General features: G+C 41.1%; 1 protein-coding gene across 10 annotated transcripts in view; it reads right to left on the reverse strand.

The window, feature by feature from the left end:
* Nucleotides 1-4,379: 4,379 nt before the first annotated feature.
* The window catches only part of LOC114852000 (A-kinase anchor protein 13), a 61,979-nt gene continuing 44,079 nt past the window's right edge, over nucleotides 4,380-22,279 (reverse strand). For 5 of the 10 annotated variants that reach the window (XM_041069995.2, XM_041069996.2, XM_041069990.2 and 2 more), the window contains 22 exons: nucleotides 21,849-22,008; nucleotides 19,895-19,962; nucleotides 19,716-19,782; nucleotides 19,001-19,151; nucleotides 18,669-18,781; nucleotides 18,248-18,394; nucleotides 17,847-18,103; nucleotides 17,623-17,748; nucleotides 17,013-17,130; nucleotides 14,666-14,908; nucleotides 14,498-14,574; nucleotides 13,666-13,847; nucleotides 12,816-12,898; nucleotides 12,538-12,726; nucleotides 10,942-11,088; nucleotides 10,634-10,707; nucleotides 10,240-10,287; nucleotides 9,687-9,737; nucleotides 9,177-9,449; nucleotides 8,374-8,556; nucleotides 7,691-7,979; nucleotides 4,380-6,795 (listed from right to left, as the gene is read on the reverse strand). In XM_041069995.2, coding sequence (XP_040925929.1) covers nucleotides 6,743-6,795; nucleotides 7,691-7,979; nucleotides 8,374-8,556; nucleotides 9,177-9,449; nucleotides 9,687-9,737; nucleotides 10,240-10,287; nucleotides 10,634-10,707; nucleotides 10,942-11,088; nucleotides 12,538-12,726; nucleotides 12,816-12,898; nucleotides 13,666-13,847; nucleotides 14,498-14,574; nucleotides 14,666-14,908; nucleotides 17,013-17,130; nucleotides 17,623-17,748; nucleotides 17,847-18,103; nucleotides 18,248-18,394; nucleotides 18,669-18,781; nucleotides 19,001-19,151; nucleotides 19,716-19,782; nucleotides 19,895-19,962; nucleotides 21,849-22,008 — 3,099 coding nt within the window. In that variant the 3' untranslated portion in view covers nucleotides 4,380-6,742. The remainder of the gene's footprint in view (nucleotides 6,796-7,690; nucleotides 7,980-8,373; nucleotides 8,557-9,176; nucleotides 9,450-9,686; nucleotides 9,738-10,239; nucleotides 10,288-10,633; nucleotides 10,708-10,941; nucleotides 11,089-12,537; nucleotides 12,727-12,815; nucleotides 12,899-13,665; nucleotides 13,848-14,497; nucleotides 14,575-14,665; nucleotides 14,909-17,012; nucleotides 17,131-17,622; nucleotides 17,749-17,846; nucleotides 18,104-18,247; nucleotides 18,395-18,668; nucleotides 18,782-19,000; nucleotides 19,152-19,715; nucleotides 19,783-19,894; nucleotides 19,963-21,848; nucleotides 22,009-22,279) is intronic. The other 5 variants (XM_029143982.3, XM_041069992.2, XM_041069993.2 and 2 more) reach the window with 4 other exon arrangements.

The raw sequence follows: 22,279 nt of genomic DNA on the forward strand, positions 1-22,279 counted from the left end.
AAGGATGTTGAGGAAATCTCCACAGGATCTTTAACATATTCACCAGTTTAGATGGCAGATGGACAGAATTAAATCAGTGTGGAAACACTCACGCCAACATCTCAGTAAATAAAGAAAAGGTTAGTAAATGCATGAAGGGAGGTTGGCACAAGTTCACAGGCATGATGGATGTTTCTCCTAAGAGCCTATACATCTGCTTAAACAAAGTATTATTATTTCTCGTGGTAAAAGAAAGAAAATCCATTCACCAAAGTTATGAATTCTATTTAGATTCATAAAAACAGTCAAAAAACATAAAGGCACTTTAGGTAATTCCTCTGACTTCTGGATACAATATTGGCAACACATCTGTCTGATGTCACACATGGAGTGTTCTTGGCCTTGAATCTTTAGCATTCTCTGAATCAGTACTGGGTACTTTGTTATCCTCTGGGTCACAAGCAAAATGCATTCTGGGATACCAAGCCTTCGCACAATGCTGCAACTCATCTTTTTCTGCAGGGATCAACAAGAGGTGCGTTAGCAGCATGCCCACACAACAGGACAAAGGTAATCACATTTGAGAAGGTGGTTGCCGTTATTATGAATTTGACAAAGACACGTCGGGAGCAGTAATGTGTCTATAGCTAGAACAAAAGTGTCTCAAGGGTGATGTGGCTTTTATGATTTTTTTTCCCAGTACAATCACTAAATGAAAGAAAGCACAGATGCAAAACTATTAAAAACAAAAGAAAAGCCAGACAGGATGACGGCCACAGTAGCTCACTGGTGAAAACAACAGCAAGCTCATTACACAGCAGAAAGTGGGATTTAACAGGACTCTGCTGAGGAAATACAAGAAAGCACACACAGCATGAAAAGAGATTCTGCCAAAAAGTCTTCTGTAGAATGGACATGTAATAATAAATACATGAGGGGCAGAGTTGAAGGCCTTACTTTGATGAAGGCCTCACTGTGTCAGTCCTCATCAATTCTGAACAAAATCCAAATACTAGATGAAGAGTGAGAGAAGAGTGAAAAAAAACAATAACCAAAAAAAGGAAACTAAATGGTTAAAGATATGTGAACAAAGATTAATATTTAGTCAGAGAGGACAGACGCCACCAGAGCAAAGCAGGATCATTAATCCCAAAATCTACAAGTCTCAATTTTCCCTGGACTTAATCTAAGTCTGTGCAGAAGCTCAACAAATCATTTTTTCCTCCTGTGTGAATTAGGCTGAGGATCGATTAAAACCTACTTAATAAGTAGACACAGAAGACATGCAACAGCCTCTATTCTCTATTCAACACACGGGGAGATGTGCACACATGCACCTGTTGACAGACATGTACACACAGCTGGTCCCGCACAGTGTTTAGCAGCTGAGTTATCACCGAGCTCTGGAGCACATCTACACATGAATCAGTGGCCGATGACGTCCAACATCGGCATCAGCATAGAAGGCTCCGCAGCTGTGATTTACAAAACCAATCACATCGATCTATGACTGGAAATAAGAGGCCTAGAAAAGCCAATGCAATGATTATGGGGAGGGAAACTACAGCCACTCTTCGGCCTGAGCTACATGGCTGCCGCTCTATACTCGCTCAAGGGAGGACTTGGTGATACTTAAAGCTGCGGCAGTAAATCTCTTCTATCTCCACCCCTCGGGTTTGTGTGGCAGTCCATTATCCAGCAAATCATCAGTGCAACACATTCACACATCAGTAACCTCAAACGGACTGAGAGAATCTTGGTGATTATCAGTGACCAGCATGGAACAGCACTCACCTCTCCTCAGGGCTGTGAATGCAGATGACTACATTCGTCATAATAAAGCCTCCTTCCTTTAGGTATTATTCCATAATATCTTAGGGTAGAACTACAAAACACATGTTACTGTCAGACAACACTGAAGAGGACTGCTGCTATTTCTATCTCCACCAAAGTGTAATTTAAAACACCTGATGTCTTTAATGGCAAGAGGTTTCCTGTAGAATCATGGATTGTAGAGTGCTGTGAGCCTCCCATCTGTCCACTAGTACTAAGTGATCTCACCTCAGTGTGTCTCATCCAATGTTTTAGCACATTCCTGCATACCAAGAGTTCCATTTATGAGCACAATGCTCATAAAAAAGTCCTCAGCCTGGGCGGAGTGTGAAAATACAGCTACTTTGTAGGTGTGAGCTTTAACTGGGTCCATTGAGCCGCCAGCTGCAGTGTGCGATGGGAGCATAGAGCTGCTTTTGTTGCAGAGCTGGGAATGAGAGATCTGCCTCGCTCCCTCTGGGAACGAGGGAACACAAGCTCGTGCGAGCGTGCGACTCCAGCGTCGGTGTGTGTTGATGAGTCACATGACTTCAGCTTCAGAGCATTCAGCTGGAAAAGGATTCAATTAGGTTCAACTTCATTTTATGCTTTAAGCTTTTAAAATATGCCAATTCCCTCGCATACTATAATTATCTCCTCACATTATACAGTGATGCCAAGTGCCGTGTCAATCCCACGACTTGAGAGCGTTTTAGAAACGTTGCTGTAACAGGACATATGGTGCATATTACCATGAGCGCGTTTCGAGTGGTCAGCACAGCAGAAAGTGAGATAAAAGTATTTCAACTTTAACCAAAGGGCGATTGGCTTCAAACGGACTTTCAACACCAGCAGAGTGACAGCAGGGACCACGGCTTGTAGCTGGAAGCTGCAGGCTTGAAGAGATGCTTAATAGATGTTTGGCATCTCACTGTCAGGACACTGATAAAGAAAAGCCAAGAACAGTCGGACAAAACTTCATATAGCCTGTAAAATCCCCACAGGAAGCACAAACTGCAGTGAATTCCTGCTGATCAGTGTGATTGTAATGTGTGTCTGAACCACAGCCAACAGAATCCAAAGATAATGCTGTTAAATCAATGGTCAAACCGAATACTCACTTGTGCAGAACCTGCATGTGTTCAACAAAGACATAAGAAAATGACTGTTGATTTTCATGTGTCATTAGCTTATTGGTACCTTGATGAAGACCAGATCAAATTTACTGTATGTAAAAATGACTTTTAGCTCAACTTTTAGCATATAATATTCCTACTTTTACTTACTCTACAGACTCTAAATGCTTCTCCCACCTCCTAATAACCAGTGATCTGAGCCGGTAACGCTTCCCTACTACTAAAGGTCCCTGAGCTGCTCTGACCTCTGACCCCTCTGAGTGGAATGAGCTGCTGTACAGACTCCATCTGTAAGTGAAATGCTGCGACAGATCAGCTGACTGGGAGAGGCTGACACTTTGATCACATTAAAGTATTGTGTCAGCCGCCGTCTCTTTATCCAGCTCAGCTCGGCGCAAAGCTGCTTTAAAACTATCAATTAGGCAGATTTGGTCGATTGTGATGCAACAATAATTAGCTCGACAGTGTCAAACTTATCTCATCTGTGGCAGATCATTTAAATATGTGGGAGCGCGCCATGAAACCTCAACTGTTTGTCGTTAGCCACTGGAGCTGCACAGACTTATCTGCCAGAGCCAAATAATTATTTACTGTAAGTCTTCTACGATACAACAATTTAATTTGCAATAATTACATAGTTGCTTTTCTTGTGATCTTTTCTGTCTCTCACCTTTTTCGGGATTTCATCCTCGGCTTTACCCCACGTCGCCATGACAACCAGAAGCCGATGGGACCATCAGCCTTCTGCCACTGGGTATCAGTTGATTGCTGCTCTACACTCGTGGTGGGAACATACAGAAAAACATGAAACAACCTTTGTAGTAATTTGCTCCAATACACCAAACTTACACTGCACTGGCTCAGGACACGTACAGAGATGCCGACGAACACAGGCGAGACGCGAAAGACCCCACAGTTAGAGACCAAACTTCACTTTCCAGAGTCAAAACACTGCAGGGCTGCACCAGCAGAAGTGTCTGCAGCGCAGAGAGCGATTACAGCTACTCTCTATTTATCAGCAGGTAAAAATGCTGATCTGTGTGTGTATGTGTGTGCACGCACCAGTGTCAATCTGTCAAGATGGCTGCCTGCTTTTCCTCCAGCAACGATGCTTCTACAATGTTGAGAACTCTGATGTGAGATATATATCTCTCTCTATATATAGATAGACATATATATATATAGATACATATACGCATTTTATTTCTGTAGTTAGAAAAATGTGGTTGCGTCATGGCTCTGGACAGTAACAATTGATCTTAAATGGCCTTTAAACAGAAAAACGCTGCTTACTTGATCTGGTGGCTTCATAATGAGTTCATGTCTCATCTGTGGACACAACCATGCACATGCGCATGAACTTTGATCACAAATCTACAAACATCACATCAAACAAACAAGCACCGTTTTGTAAATTGCAGCAAATTGAGACAAAGGACAACAAAGACTCTATAAGGTCTAATATGATTTTTTTTAATTATAGGAGAATATGACTTGTCACCAGAGAGGTGAGAATAAACATAAATAAAACATTCTTACAAAACATTGCAATAAATCACAAGTAAAACAATTTTTCTTTTTACATATGATTTGTTTTGTACATGAATCATATTTACAAATTTGCCCTTTTTATAATAATGTTGAGAATCAACAGTGTACCATTCATATAGTACAAACAGCCTTTGCTTCCAAGCAGAGGTACTGTATAAAGTTCTCCTCTCTGCCCTGAGAAGATGCAGGGTTCTACTCTTTGTGCACCGAGTATAAGGCTAAGCAGGGTTCACCTGATGGACACGCTCTTCTCGTGGATAGGCCCGTCATTGTTTTGTGACTCGCGTCTGATTGTCTCTTACACAGGAAGGCCCGTGGTCTCCAAATGCTAGACCTTTTATCTCAATATTAAAGCCGCTGCTGACTGCTTTCACTGAATAACCAATTACGATCTTTGACAACTTATTTGCGCGTGCATTCGGTTACAAATGCCGTAGGGAAAAATGTTAGAGTGTGAGAGCCCACGCTCATCACATTATTATCTCCGTATGGCAGTGACCTGCTGAGAAAAATATGCCAATTTTGCACAGCAGGGAGAATATATAGGAAAAAGCAACATTTAAAATGAATAGCTTCAAACTTTCTGAGGAAGGGAACTTTAGTCATCGGTGCAGTGCTCCCTAGTGGTCAAAACACACCGAGTCTGGGAAAAACAACTAAGCCAATGTCTGTTACTTTGACAGGATTACACCAAAGACATAAACAATGACATGAAGCAGCTAATTGGCTGGGCCTGTAAGCTTCTTAGAGGAGACTCCTTTAGAAACCAGCCTGGACTGAAGTCAAACCCTTAACACAGACACTGAGTTACTGAACAAGCACTTAAACACGACACAAAACAGGCAGCGATGAAGCGGTGCAGTGACACTGCTCTGTTATGCACTGGATGGCGACCCTTTTATTTTTTTTACTTCCTACCTGTCCTGCAGGTAGTTGTGTTGCCAGCTATCTGGGTTTTAGTGGCGCTAAAACACAAAACAAATAACACAGGTCTGACAGGTCACCTGGGAATCAGCACTGTACAGAACAGCTGCTAGCCCCCAAGCAGAACTGAACCAAAGCATCTTTGGATCATTCTCACTTTCCATTAGCATCAGTGCCCTTGATAAAAAAAAAAGAAAAAAGGAAATATAAAGATCTTTCAAAAGAAGCATCAACGTGTTCAGACCAAGGTGCTGAACAACAGTGATGTGTGTCGATTAGAAATGATCAGAGGCTCAGGCTGATTAGCCACTGAACGTCATTTGGTGTTTTGAGCTAATGCCCTTTCTCATTTTGTCAAACCAGCTCCTCTGTCTCTAAATTAGCAGTCTTCCAGTCATCCATGTCCACAGAGTTTATTATCAGAGCTCAAAGACGGACGCTGAAAAAGTAAGTTCAACTCTTTAACAGACGCGAGCCATTAATAGGCTACCTGCAGAGTTACATGCAAGTAAAAACACAAAGGATGAGGGCGGCATGAAGCCCACTGACAGACAGATGAATCAGGATTAAGCTCTAACACAGACTAAAGGACAGAAATGGAGCCATTGGACACGTGTATCAATCCTGATGAAGATGAATTGAACAGACACGTGCATTTTCACTTCAAAATGAACAATAGCCTTAATTCATGAGACGACTGACAAAGTTTGTGAATGTAATCACACACGTTTTTTAAATTAACTAAAGTACTGTCTGCCATCTTCTTTCAATGTGTATTTGTACATAAGGATTAAAAAATGGAACACTGAAACAAACTACTGTAAAATAAAATATGCAAACTGTTTTTCCAACATGCATCGTGTCTAGAGCAAAACGTATGTAGTTATCAGAGGAGATTAGCAGTGAGTCTGCGTGTTGACATTCAAACTGTATCTATGTCTAAGTTGACAGACTCAGACATGGTGTATGTGGCATTTAGAGGCACCAACATCAGTTTTGATAAAGAGACACATCAAAAAAGTGAAAAGTGCACCACCAATGCATGTTTACTGCTAAATGTGCTGCATTTGTATGCTTAATTGCATACAATGAATAAAATATTTTCATTTCCGGAAATTAGAAAATAAGTGGTATTTGATTTTTAAAAGTAAGAAAACACATACTGCGTCTTGTTTCCTGTAAATTCTGTTACACAGCTCGTATGTAAAACTAAATCTTTCCCAATGTTACATTTGAGTCGGAATGTGTTGCTACTTGGCAGCGACACATTATCCTATATAAGTTAGAAAGGCAAGGCGGGTCAACGATGAGGAGAAGGTTTACGAGTAGAGCCACTTCTCTCAGCAGAAGAAGATCTCTCCATCCACAGGAGGCTCTGGGAGGTGATGGGGGTCTGGAAGAAATAGAAGAGAGGAATCAGTGAGTCACCTCACCAAGCAGCTGGTGTGTTGGATCATTCAGTTCACATGTGGGTTTAGCTCCACATTGATCAAACCCTCAGCCCAGTGCAGTGAGCTGTCATTGAGATCCATTAAAGAATTGACAACGGCCGCCTCAGTGAGCAGCGTAATGTGCCGTTGTGTCAGAGCAGCGTTCCACATCTAGAGATGAACTCGTGTTTCCCCACTCGGACTGATCATAAAGCCAGATCCATGTGAAGTCAGAGGATTCATCAAACCGCAAATGTATTACATTTTTAATCCAGACAGTGCCTTTTGGTGCACGCACACGAGGCAAGTTTTCAGAGTGCAGAAACTGGCAAAATGAAAAAATAACACACACCATGCTAAAAAAAATCGTTCTGCTTTTGCTGAATACACTTTGTAAATAAACGTAAACTTTTGATGTAAAAAAACCCAAACAAACCCTAAAGCTGTTGCTTTCTTGTACCTGGATCATAACAACAACAGTGCACAGCAGTGCAGTCAACTAGTCCTCTGAACATAATTAGCATGTAGTGGGGACCAGAATCCGGAATCAATGACATGAGCATGGCTGGTGCTAGGACCCAGCAGAACTGCTGCACGTTACAATGACCTGAGAGAAATACAGAGCGGAGTGACTGTAGCTACGTGTACGAGGAGTCACGGAGATGCAGAAGCAGCATCGTGCAGGATGACTTTGAAGCCGTCACACTGTCATGACAAGCTCAACACGCCATGACGGGTGCTGCTTATTGTTGATAATCACCTAGAAATGGCTCATTCTTGCTATAGATGACCTTCTGAAAGCAATAATGCTGTTTTAACCTGCTGTAAATGCTAATCAGCCTGCTCCCCACTGTTTACCTGTTGGCTGTGAGCTCCCACTTTTGCCCTTCTTCTTCTTTTTATCCTTGCCCTCTTTGCTCTTGCTCTTCGCCAGCTGCAGCAGGCTCTTTGAGATCTGGTGGTTGGTTTCGCTGGCCTTGATGCTGGTGTTGGTGGAGGATGAGGTAAAGGGATTGAGGCCTTTCCCTTTGGGCTTGAATCGCTGGGGCAGCGAGGACGAGGAAGAGGAGAGCTCCTGTGGGTCCAGCTCCAGAGAGTGGGAGGTGCCAGGGAACTGAGATTCATCAGACGTCGTAGAGGACGTTCTCTGGAAGTACGTGAGAAAGGAGAACAGACAGATGAACAAATGTCGTCTATACCTGTACTGTACAAATGTATGGACAGTGACAATATTAACTTGAGCGGAAAACAGACAAATGTTTCAAACCATATTATTATACAGTACTTTATTGAAAAGTAGGTGGTATATGAAATGTATTTATGTAAACTGTTTGCTAATTAATACACCATGAAGAGCTTTTAAAATTAACTTTCAAGTGGACCCTGGTTTGAGTCTCCAATGAATGCATCCCTCAACATCAACCTTGCTGAAGTAGCGTTAAGTGAAACCTGACTTCCTGCCTCTTTATCCGAGGGGCAACAGAAGAGGCTGTTCTCCTGCAGGGATCATTACTGTTATGATTTCAAGTGTCCCTGCTCACCTCATCTGAACGGAGCTCCTCCATCTTGTTGAACTGGCGCTGCACAGCCTCTCTGTCTCTCTCCAACTTCCTCTGAGCATCTCTCAGCCTCTCCAGGTCTTTCTGGTACTCCTCTTTCCTAATCTGCAGCCTGTGCTTTTCTTCTTCCAGTTCCTTTTGTTGCTTCAGAATCTCCTCCTCCTGCAGTGGTTTGAAGGTGCATTGATAGATTTATTGAAACGATATGGGTGAAAAATGTGATACGTATCTGCATCATTACATTGACACAATTTTGCAGACAATAAAACTAATGAATGCAAACTAAAAATATACCTTTTGGGTTTCACAGGAAAATAAATGCACTCAAAACCTCATAAATCGAGTCCGTTAGCATTTGCTCCATATCTTCAGTATCATTTAAATTAACTTTACAGTTGGTGTAGGTTTATGATGCAGCTTTGATGTCAGTATACTTTAAAATACAAGGTTTTTTAGCCAAAGGTTCATTTTTGAAGCCAGCCTGAAATCACTGCAGGGCACAGAGTTCCTGGCACAAGGCCACGGTGTAATTTATCAGAAAAATGCAGTACAAGGAAAATTACTGTCCGGGCGTTCTATTAAAACTGGCAGAAGCAGCAGTAAACACAGCTGCATAGAAATATATAATACGTTACGCAGATAATGTTGGGTTACGCTATTGATTTCACATAGAAGAAATGTAGGTGTCCCAGCAGCAAAACTCCTTGTAAAATCAAATCAACGGCATCTAAAAATTGCAGAGCAAAGCAGCAACATTATATTTATTACTACAAATGTATAGCTACCTGTATGTGCACCACCAGCTCCCTTTCAGTCAGCTGCTGTTCCCTGAGCTCCCAGTCCTTCTCCCTCCTCCTCTTCTCCTCAGCATGCGCGGCCTGCTGTCTCTGGAAGGAGGCCAGCTCCTGCCGCTGCTTCTCCAGGCTCCGCTGCTTCTCCTGTTCAATGAGGGAGCCGGGCCGCGAGGATGGCCGAGATAAAGATGTACACGAAGAGGAGCGCTCGCTGAGGGCCTGCCGCTGGTCCTCTATGAAACTGTCTTGCTGGACCACCACCGCCTGTGGAGTCCAGAGTTTGGTTCAGACACATGCCTCCTGCTGTTTAGTGACATTTGGTCTTGTTTTAAATGCGTTTCTATGTGGCCAAATGGACCCAGAACCATAGTATGACTCAGTTCTTTTTTTTTTTCTTCAAAAGTTGAATTTCAGAACAAGGGAAGTAAAAAGCATCACAGAATTGCATCATTCCAATTCTGACACTGAGCACATGGATGAGATTTTCAGACTGTGTCCTACCTGCAGAGTGCTGAGCAACAGATGTAGATTGGAGACACTGTGTAGGACCTGCTGTAAGAGAGAAACCACTGATCATCACACAGGCCCAAAACATCACTTGTAATGTATACTAAGTTGCCAGAAACATCCTGTTCATTTTGATTGATGGCACCTTCCTTTCTAAGCCTGGAGTTTGTAACTGGTACCAACAAAGACACGATTCTCCAGTTAATGACTGGGCACAAACCTTTTTTTCATTTTTCAGATAACACATCTTATGAGAGGAGTTATGGTACTGTATTATGACAACAACAACAAACAAGTTACTCATTCTAACAATATTCAGTAATGCAATTGTTACATTATGTGGCATTCATTACAACCAGGCTTTTATTTCTTTAAAAAAGGTGTTTAGATTAATTCAGCATTGCACCATCGCACAAAAGTAGTAATAAAAACATTCTGCTGTTGCCACTGCCTCAGCTCATAAATAGCCTGATGCTGGGACAGCGTTTTGACAGTTTCCATGTAAACAGCAGCTCTAACTGAGTTAGAGGCAGGAAGAGAGCAATACCTCACTGTTCCTCTTCAGCAGCAACAGTAACAGGTTGGCGTTTCCTCCCTGCACACAAACACACAATCAGTACATTGAAACCAGAACAAGATGATGGACTCAGGATAAATTACTACAAAAGGTTGGAATTCATTGTAAACCTAAAAAAGCACCTATGCAGCTCATTCATTTCCATCCGCTGCTCAATTCTTAAACTAATGGTTGCTATTAGCAACCAGATCTGACAAGAAGAGACGGGAGGCTAATTCACTGAAGGGACAGGAGGCAGCTAAATATATCTTAATGGCTTTGTTAATGTCGGAGGACAAATGCACCCCTACGGCCTGAGGTTCTCATTGAGGCGTGGGGGTGTAGCAGCAACACAAGAAGAAGAGCTGGCTTCTGAGATGCTGACCTTTTTTAAAACACTGTCGGACTCTGTCCTGCGCAGGTCTCCCATCGTATCCTCGCTCTCGTCTCTGTCACCACCTGATGAGAAGAGATGAAACGGGCAGCAAAGCATTCATGTTAAAGAACAAGTGTGATGCCAGAGAAAATGAGAATGAAAGAATAGTACCCACTGAAGTATTGCCTTAAAAAATGAATTAATAAAAATACATGTTTAATGTAAAAGCAGAATGAAAAAAAATTATGCAAATGCTGATTTTGTTTTTATTCATCAAGCTGGTATGTGTAACATGTTCTCAGGTTGTACAGACGTACTTTTACTGCAGTGCATCTGGTGACTGTCGAAACCTCCGAAGGTCTCAGCCCGACGGGGCAGACACACGGGTCCTACACCTCCTCCCTCTTGGATGCCGGCCATTGCTCCACCCAGACTGCCATTAACCAGAGCCTGTAACGTCTCAACTATCACACACACACACACACACACACACACACATCACTGGTCAGTAAATGAATTATCCCAGCTAACTGTGTTATGGTTCAGCTCTACACGCATTAATCTTAACAAGGGATCATTGCTTTCAACCTGCTACTGGCTCCTGTTGCTAAGCAACTATTAACTTGTTTGGATCAGAAAGCTCTTCTACCAAAAGCCTTAAATGTTTTCATCTGAACCATTTAAACATTTATATAAATATGAACTCTGGATCCATAGATGGATGTTTCGTTCTGTAATACACAGACAAATCTACAGTATGTACTATATTGCAGTACTATGACCTTTCCTTTGAAATCAATGGAACATGTGGCGTAATGCAGCAGCAGAGATGACATTAATGCTGCCAATCCACATATGAAACACACACGTATTTTGCTCGAGGCTTCAGAGGGTGGACGTGAAAAATACATTCAAAACTACTAGATATTACAAAAAGTGAAAAATCACTTGGGATTTCTTCTGTATCCTTCATATTTTCCGAGTTAGAGCTGCAGAAAATTGTTCTTAACACTTGCACAGTTGCCAAAAACAAGTCCTTGTTTTTTTTTTTTTTTAATACCCCACTAGGTCTTCTCATGGAACACTCATTGCTTGCAGCAGTACTTAGAAATCTGACAGAGCTGGCTGCATCCTTGTGCAGTTCCTCAGTCGTCTTTACATAACTCACAACTCTGATCACCACAGATTTTTGGAGGGCAACATATTTATTCTATTCTATTTGTTTAGTTCAAATGTAGAAAACAGAAAACATTTCACAGATGTTGTACTAATACAACTTTGTACATTGTCAGCACTAAATGATGTACAAATTGCAATGCTTTATTTATTTTCTATTAAATATGTATAAGTGTAAGTGACACTTATTTACATGCAGCTTGTCTTGTAATACCTTGACAATAGCTACTGTAGATGAACTGTAGATAAAAGTGATCTCTGCTCACTGTTCTAGCTCCAGCGGTAAGGCCAACTATTCATGATTGTTCATGATCAATTGACAGCTTTTATGGGATACTTCATACAGAATAGAGCCATTTTATGCAAGAAGTGAACATGTTTCCTACTATGACCAGACAAAATGGTTCTGGTGGTAAAAACATTCACACAATGTACCCTACTCTTGGCTTAATTTCTAACACTTATAACTGATTAACTAATGTTTTGTGATAGGCATGATATAAAACTGCTATGGAAAATTTCCCAGCTGTAATAAGAAATGAATTAGGAAAGCTGTTTTAAAAGGAACAGGAAGTCTTTGCAGGTTACTCCACTAAATTTGAGGGGAATCTGATGACTGGGGAACACAAACAGGGATGTACACTGACTACATGGACCCATTTTATTCACTACAGATCAAAAACTGCTTTATAAACACCACATCAACAGCACACACAGTGCAGTCTGTTCTGCCTTACCTTCCTCCAGAGCATCCTTCATGATGGAGGCACCTCTAGGTACATCAATGCTGCAGGTCGACCTGAAGTAGGGCTCGGCCTGCCGGCAGGCCTCCTCACCCGTGCTCAGGCCGTCCCACATGCCCCTGAACAGCCGCACCTTCTCCTCCAGCAGAGACATGATCTCTGTATCCTTTTGTTTCAACAAGTCTGATCAGAGAGGCAGTGAGACAAACATTTTGTGACATTTGGAGCAAATGTGTATTTCATTTGTTGCACTGTAAACATGTTTTTCTCACCTCTCATCTCTTTGGCTTTAGTCTCCAGTTGTTTCTTATCGTCTTCAGTCTCACTGGGAATTCCTTCGTCTTCATCCTTCTCCCTATCCCACAAAGAAAAGGCAAAAACAACAAAAAAAAGGTAAAATTTCAACTCATCATAATATTTGTGTGTACATGCAATGGTTTGTGACATCTAGATATAGTACAAATATTAGCTATTTTATTTAACAAACCACTTGTACAATTTACACAGCATAATAAAGTGTCACAATGCAAATACAAAGTAGCATTATCAATAATACCGTAAGTTACCTAACAGGAAACTAGGTGCTTTTATCTTTTAGCGTGTGCATTTATAAAGTAAACAATGCTTAAAAAATTGCTGCTAATGAAAATAATCGTTTGCACAAATCTGCATGCATTTACAACTGCTTATAAAACACTGAAACCACTAAACAGAAAACCCCAAAAGTAGCAATCAATAGCTTGATTTCTATTTAGTTTTTTAATGAAAGCCAGGGAGAGAGACAGACGGCGCTAAATCAGTGTCCTTCCCGCTGGCTGCAGTCAAATAATCCTCTGCTTATAGCGAGTTGCCCTTGAAGCCAAGCCAGCGTTTGACTGTCCCTGACTATATCCCATCCCCAGGTAGACTAGTGCTAATCCTCCTGACAGCACAGTGCTCTGTCACAGCTTAACGTATATTACTGTGTAGAAGTCTGGCCTGGGTCTAAGTCCTAGGTTAAAGCACAGATGTACACTGGGTCAGCTTTTAAAGGCCAGCATTACATGTAAAGATTCAGTATAGTTGAGTTATGGTCAGGTTGGACTCAGGAGCTGCATTAAAACAGGAACACTGCCTACTCACATAGACTGCATGGCTTCTTGGATCAGCTGCATCCAGTTGTTCCGGTCGTCCTTGGAGCAGGCCAGAACCTCCATCATCTCTGGATTCTGTATGCCTGCTGTGATGAGGAAGAGGCCACGCTCTTCGTTGGCAACCTCCCGGACGATCAACTTCTGCAGGGAGATGACGGTGGAGCGCTGGTCCTACAGGGAGAGGAGAGAGGGGAAGAGGGGGAGCAATTGATAAAGGGAAGAAGGGAGGACAGACGAAAACAACACAACAGTGGGAGGGTCAGGGAAGAAAAGGGGAGGAGAGAGGAGATGATGAAGGGAGGATGAAACAGGCAGAAAGAAGAGTAGAGAACAGCAAGACAGAAGCAAAGAATCACAGAGAGGAAATCTGAATGAATAGGGAGATGAAATCATCTACACTGCCTATATCCTCAGTGATGCAAATGATGTAAAGCACACCACAAACCACTTTCTTTTTCGCTGTGTTTGATCAAATTCTGAAATTTTAACCACCACAGCAGATGTTTTCTAAAATCTGCGTGAGGTTTCAAAACAATAAACATTCTCTAGCTTTTGCTGGCTTCATGTAATAAATTGTAACCCAATCTAAAATCCTGTTAAGAAATGATTCTCAGGCACACAATATGACACAATGGGAGAGCTAAGTATAACAGCTAATGCTAACAGCAACAGAAGAATGGGAAAATATGACAGCAGCATCTCTGGGAGAGCTCATAAGTTCCCTATTAGTGAGGGAACAGGAGGTGGGAAGGCAACATGCAAAGAACAGCAGCTGGAGGGACAAAAACAGAGGGAGTGAAGAGATGACATCATGAACCTACCAGCATGGCAAAGACATATTTCTGATCTTTCTCTTGGAGAAAAACAAAGACATCTGAAAGGAGGAGAGCATGGACGTCTGCAGGACAAACAAGAGAAAAGCATAGAAATGAGTTAAAACATTAACATGCTGCCGCTGTTTTCTAAAGTAAAACAAAGCATGTCCTCACCCTTTAACCTCCCCTGACTGCTCTTCAGCTGCAGAGCTCCATCATGGATCAGCCTCCTCCTCAGCAGATCTTCCCTTCCAAAGGTCTGACCACCCTTTATAACAGTCTTGCTGTCCATGCGGCTGTAGAATTCTTTCAGACGGCGCTTTTTCTCGTGCTCGTTCACCCGGTTATCAACTGCGGCAATCACCTCCTTCACCAGGCGAACAGCATCCATCAGGTCATCATAGTCTTCCTCACTTTCTGCATTGGACATTTGACGAGAGAGAGGTTAGAAAAGAAGCAGTTGGCACCAATAAAAAGAGTTTCGAGTTAAAACCTGAGAATGAAAACCCCAAAACCCAAAGTCGGTTTTACTACACAGAACATTCAAGATTCGCAAATAACTTTATGTCTCAAGTCTAAATTTCAAAAGCTTCATTTCTAAGCAGGTGAATGTGAAGAAACAAGCAAAGCCACTGAGTCACGTCCATTTGGTAGCTTGTTGGCTCCAGACAAACACTGGGTACAGCTGAGTGGGGTTTTATGCACAGCAGACGATTAAGTACTTCTTATCATCAGTGGCATCAGTATGACATCAGTACAACATACTGCCTCTGTATATGGGTGTTGAGAGCACATGTCAGGCTCAATCTTTTCCTCACTGGTTAATCAGACACTGACCGTGGTGTAAAGACTTTAAATATATATATATATATATATATATATATATATATATATATATATATATATATATATATATATATATATATATATATATATATATATATATATATATAACATAAATAAATATAACATTTTCCTGCAGCTCAGTGGGATTCTCTAACAAAAAAACAACTAACTCTGAGTGTTTCATTTCCACTCAGTATATGTCAAAGTTAGTAGGAGAGCGTCTTGTTAAAGCACCTTGGGGATTAAATCGATGCTCCCCCTCCCACATAGAACTATAAACAGGCTTTTGGGAAAGATTAGAGAGAACGTACACAGTGGGAGGCCAACTGACATGAGCTGCTCTAAATCAGATAGGAATATCATTTAGAATATTTGAGTTGCTGAAAGAATGCCTGATCCATTATCTGAAACACACACACCTTCCAACACATGCACATTCTGAAAATAAATAAAAGCCTTGTAGAAAACACATTTTTAAAGCAAGTGACACTGTGATGTGTGCTGTTTGAGTATTATAACTGAAAGAGGTTTTATGAATGTACTATGATTAAGTGGAGGCATACAAGATGTAAAAGATGCTGAAACATGCTGTAACCATATTTAACTACAGAGAAATAAAACGTGTATTCACAGTGTTAATATTTAACAATTTGAAACATCTAATTCCCTTTTTAATTTCATTTCAGTTTGAATATAAACACATTTCCTCATACGCCTTTGTATCAGCTAAACGAGGACGTCAACGTACAGAGAGTCAAAGCTCAAAGTGCTTTACGAAATTTCCCCAATGTGTTATTAAACTATTTAAGGCTTCCCTCTTCTTACGCTTTAGTTTCTTAACAAAGCTCTACCATTTAAACTGTTGTTTTATTCTGGCTACGTCAGACAGCAAAGCAGCGATTGACCTTATTCTGTGTTGTTGTCTGTCACTTGTATAAAGAAAAATCCTTTAGACAAAAGTAGAATTACTGCGAGAAAGTTCAAGGTAAAACTGACGTGAGTGTGTTTTTCATTGCTTCATTACTTGCCTTTGACAGCAGAAATGGTTTAAGCCTGTACAGACGGCCGCATCAAGTGTTGGCTTGTGCGGCAAATACTCATGTTGCGTTTTGCTGAAACACATAACGCCTGTAGGTGGCACTGGCCTTACACTCAGCATATTACTAATTCTTAGGTCAGAATTAAGGATACTGTAAACTATTATTATTACTGTGTGTGGAAGTCATCACAATAGCGTTTTTGGTAGGCCACACTGGCACCTATTTGCTGCCATAACCCTGTGTTTATTGTGACTTCAGCAGACGTCTGTCGCCATATCAATTTAATTATTATCTTACTTTTCCAGTCTTCAGAAAAGTTATTATGCAATTTAGCTGCAATAAATAAACTTCATTTATATAGAAAAACAGAAATCACACAAGGCTTCATGGGTGGTAGTGGATTAGCACTGTAGTCAGTTTAAATCCAGGTTCAGCCTTAACCCTGATTGTAGATATAAAGCTTTCACAGGATGTCATAGTAATGATAACTTGCCACTGTTCAGAGAGACTGTACTGTACACTGTTGTTGTTAGTGGTCCGTATTAACAAAGTTAACTACTTTTGCCTTCAAATACAGTAGCAAACATGATCCTCAAAAACTGTGCGCACACAGAAAAAGTTGACAAAAAGCTAACCTTTAGTGTGCTGCAGCATTCTCTGAATCAGTACTGGGTACTTTGTTATCCTCTGGGTCACGAGCAAAATGCATTCTGGGATACCAAGCCTTCGCACAATGCTGCAACTCATCTTTTTCTGCAGGGATCAACAAGAGGTGCGTTAGCAGCATGCCCACACAACAGGACAAAGGTAATCACATTTGAGAAGGTGGTTGTCGTTATTATGAATTTGACAAAGACACGTCGGGAGCAGTAATGTGTCTATAACTAGAACAAAAGTGTCTCAAGGGTGATGTGGCTTTTATGATTTTTTTCCCAGTACAATCACTAAATGAAAGAAAGCACAGATGCAAAACTATTAAAAACAAAAGAAAAGCCAGACAGGATGACGGCCACAGTAGCTCACTGGTGAAAACAACAGCAAGCTCATTACACAGCAGAAAGTAAGATTTAACAGGACTCTGCTGAGGAAATACAATCAGGCCTGGATGGCCAGAATTTTTCATTCCGCTCACAAGTGGCAAAAAGGTAAAACAAATGAGAAAAACATGAAAAGAGATTCTGCTAAAAAAGTCTTCTGTAGGATGGACATGTAATAATACATGAGGGGCTGAGATGAAGGCCTTACTTTGATGAAGGCTTTAAAGCGTTTGTCTTTGGTCAGAAGGTCCTTGTAAAAGTTGACTGCTTCATTGTGTCGACTGCAGAATCTCCCATAAACTCGCTTCATACTTTCACCAATGGATCCTGAGAACTAAAGCAGACATAGACCTGAAAGCTAAGCCTTTTGGCACAAGTTGTAATACATTGCATGTACTATCTCCACATCACACAAGCCTTGCATTCACTGACCTGCCTAACCAGTAGGTCTCCTATCCTGTTGATAATGAACCCTCCCTCCAAGTTGGCCCCCTCCAGCTGGCATTCCCTCTTCCTCTCCAGGAGGCGCAAGAGGTTCTGCGTGTGCAGCTCCAGGAGGTCGTCTAGAGTGGGAAACAGCTTGTCTAACGTCTGCTGCTCTAGCTGCAGCTCCTTTTGCAGACCTTTGCTGTAGACTTCGGACATGATTCGCAGTGTTCGGATGTGATGCATCTCTGTCTGCATCAGCTCTATGAGACGCGAGACAGCAATAATGGACAGAATTAGTCTGATATAAGACTGATGTAAACCAGAAGTGGATGACTTTACACAATGATATTTTACAATATTTCAAAGAGATTTTGCATAATGTGTGGTGGTTGGATATACTGTACCATAAATGACATCTTGTCTCTTCACCAGGTCCCTGTCCAGCTGCTGCAGGTACTGTGGCTCCACACCTAAACTCCATGAATCTGCTTCCAGGTCCTTGGCCTCGGAGTCAAACTCTCCCATCAGCTGCGCATCCATCATCTCTGTCCCTGCACCAACATCCCAGAAACAATTGACTATATGAAGGTTATACATTTCTTCTGTGATTTTCAATATATTGGATACTTTATGTAATGTTTTGTTGTATGTCATTTAAGACACATCCATATTTTGGATGCCCTTTCCTTTTTTCATCAGCACTGAATTAGCTAAATTAAATGAGTCAGTATTTGTTGAACCAGTGCTAATGTAGTTCCTAAAAACAGACAGTGCTCTTTTCTCACAAAGGTTCACTTGAACAGGTGCGTGATTGTGTGAACCGACCTTCATCGGTGAGTGATTCCATGGATTCGGTGACCTGGTTGCTTCGGTTGAGGGAATCCGTAGACTGCGAGAGATACCGCAGGCCTTTAATAGGCATCTCGTCAAACACTGGACTGATCACAGAAATAAACAGAAAATAATTAGTAAGTGGTATGTACTGTATAACAGTGTTTCCATATTAAATCATTACTACGAAACACTGCACAGAAGCAGTTGTAGTTTTTAATAAAAAAGAGACAAATAAAACTATTCACTATTCGCTACCATTTGACATTTCATTTTAGTTACAGTATGTATAGATGTCAACATTCACAAATTGCGCACCTACTTACCCTGCAATGTTGCTTATAGAGAGACTCTTGGACAGATTGTTGCCATGGAAAGGCATGATGCTTGTGTGTCTCCGCGGCATTGGTGTCACCAGAGAAGAATGGTCTTCTGGGCACAAGATGGCAGACCAGGGGCGCTCCCTCGTCCCAACAGCTAGTTCAAATACAGACATACAGTATAACATAGTCAAGTAGGCCTAAAACCCCTTCAACAACCATAGCAAATCTTAGAATCGTTATTTTACACTTCCTAATTGGTGTAACTACTGTATAGTCTTTACTGTATTAATTTTCAAGACATAAAGTTCAATTGTGATTCTTTTTATTATAAAACATTGACTTTTGGTTTAGTTTCTTCATCAAATCCTTGTGAAATAATCCAGTAAGCTTTGAGTCCAGAATATCAGATTTATTCAATCCTTAGAGGATCGATTTTAATCTTTAGAGACGTACAAATATATTTTCTCTTTACTGTGGATTAGTGAACAACAGGTGGGAACAGTATTATGTGAACAGAATTCCCAGGAAAGGAAATGTGCTCATTGCTAACTTAATAATACCGGCTGACGAATGACAAAATATGTAAACAAACCTTTCTCCCACTATCTACTGTATATTTTCCTTTAACAGCTTCAAGGGGTTTAGGAAATGAATCTGCGAATCATTACTGGCCATTATGATTCCATTATGATCTATGAATTCCCAGCAAGATACCTACATTTGTTCCTCATTGTGACCGTTGGAAAAGAACTTGAATCTGGTACCACAAACTGGTGCTTGGGCAACTAGTCAGAAAAACAGTACAAAAGCATGGAGGAAGGGTTCAAGTCAGTGCTGACTCCAGGACAATATACTACTACAAAATTAGTGTCCGAGTAAGTCTGAAGGAACTGTTACCTTCATCTTTACCTTGGCACAAATAGGGAGGGTGTCCTTGCAGCTCTTGTGGACAGATGCATTACAGACTGGAAAAAAAGCAACAGAATGGTTATTGAATACAAAGCGTCTAGAAGTGGAAGTGATGGCAGAGGTGGGAGTGTAGAGGGTGTGTGGAAAAGTGGGGGCTAGAAATTCAGACTGGTGTTCATAGCTGGCCAGGAAACTCCACCAGCCCACTAATGAAAGCCAGACTGGAGCAGAGTATGTGATGCAATAGAGGGGTAATACTGCTCGAAGATCAAGGAAGTTGAGGAATAACACAAAAAAACACATGCAAACAACATTGAATCGGATGGGAAAATGTTCTATGTTGTAAACATTCTCAAAACCCTTTTGGAACAAGGGTCATCATTAAAGATTGTGCAAATACAATGTTTCCTTTAGCCAGACAAGGAGTCAAACTTGCTAGTGTTTCCTTCAGAATTTACAGCATAATATTAACAATCATTTCTGAAATCAGATTTTGAAGAAGAAACTGTCATGTTTATAACATGTAAAATGCCAAGTCAATGAAGTGGTTAATCAAGAAGTGATGGTAAAGATAACACCCATGTCTGGTTTGCCAGAATCTTCACAAGACGGCAACACTCAGATGCATGTTTATTTTAAACAGGCACAGTTACACACACATATGCTGAACCAGTGAAACAGCCAGGCCCACAGTCACCAAAATGGTGGGCAGCTGTACATCAAGAGGCAAAACAGTCGGCCACCAACTGTGGTGTCAGTGGTTGAATTCCTGGGTTCTCCTGTCATGTGTAAAAGTGTGCTTGGGCAAGATGCTGAACCTAAAATTGCGACCAGTGGCTCAGGCCAGCTGCATGGTGTGTGTTGTTGTGTGTGGAAATGAGTAAATTAAAAGCAGTGTGAAGCTAGTACAGTAGAATGAAGGTGTTCAACTAAAAAACGTGCAAAATCAAACACACTTACAGTAAAAGGCTACTGTAGTCAGGCTCAGTTTTCACTTCCACAAACACCTCCATTTAAAAAATCAAATCACAACTTCGAAACCACTTTACTGTAAATTCCTGGAGCACTTTTCTTCCCTAAAATGTGTTCAATATTACTGTTGACTGTTGTTAATGTCCAACTAACTCCAGATAATCTCAGACAAGGCTTTAGTGTATTTGTCTGCTGAATGGACACCAGCCAGACATCTGCGAGTGTAAACCTCCTAAAAAACACCCTCACAAATGTCTGTGGCTCCAACAGTTCCAACCAGAATGGGTGAGCACAACAGAAGCTGTTTTTGCCAGTCTCCAGAATCGGAGCCGCGCCGTGGTCATTCAGAGGGTCCGTGTGTCAATGTGATCAACTACGGAGGTAGTTTCTCCTTTTAGGCCTTTACTGGGGTTGTACTAAAGTCTTGTGCAACAAACTACATCCTCTTTGCACAACGCAAAAACTGGTTTGTTACATGTACGTGTGTACTGAAAGTCAGACTGGGACATGTGTACACAGCACATAGAAGTTTCACTACTTCATACAGATTACGAAGCTATTTCCAGTAAAACTGGCAGATTACAGCCACACCAAATAGAGAACAGATGTACACAGACAAAATAATGAAATAATCAGAAATTACAATACAGATACTTGCTTACCTCAGTATGGGTATAATTTGTTACAGCTATGATCAACTAAAACATATATAATATCATCTATAAATGTGGGTTTGTAATTACACATACTGTAAGAATACTAGATAATGATTAAATGTTTCCATAATCATCACAGCAGTGAGCTTTGATTAGACTTAAAACAATAATGGAACTGATTATTCACACCAGTAAGAAGTAAGTAAATCTATATAAGGAATTAAAAAAAAAATGGAACTGATTATTCACACCAGTAAGAAGTAAGTAAATCTATATAAGGAATAAAAAAAAAAAATAAGGAAAGGATTACTCACATGTGCATTGGTAAGCCTCTTTGTTAGTGAAAGTCTTATTGCACTGGGAGCACTGGGCTGCCTGGCCAGAGCTGACAGGTGTAAATATATGGCCGTTCACATTCTTCTTGTCCTTCTCCTTGCACTCTTTGTCTTTTTCCTTCTTGTCGCGCTCCTTTTCCTGCATTGAGGGAATAATCATAGTTGAGTTAACAAACTATGAACTCATTTTACCAAGCCAATAGATGTTTAGAATGAAGGGAAAGTTGCCTCGTGCGTGAGTACCTGTAGATTAGACTAATGTACCTATGCACTGACATCATCACAACATCATTACTCTAATGCACTACTCAGCAGGGAACTTTGCACATTAAGTAATGACTGGTTTATGCCAACAACACACTGTCCCACTTAAGTTATTTAATGCATGTCTTTCCGTTTATCTCTTGGCT

Source organism: Betta splendens, chromosome 3 (assembly GCF_900634795.4).
Source record: "Betta splendens chromosome 3, fBetSpl5.4, whole genome shotgun sequence".
In the NCBI taxonomy this organism is placed as follows: Eukaryota; Metazoa; Chordata; class Actinopteri; order Anabantiformes; family Osphronemidae; genus Betta; species Betta splendens.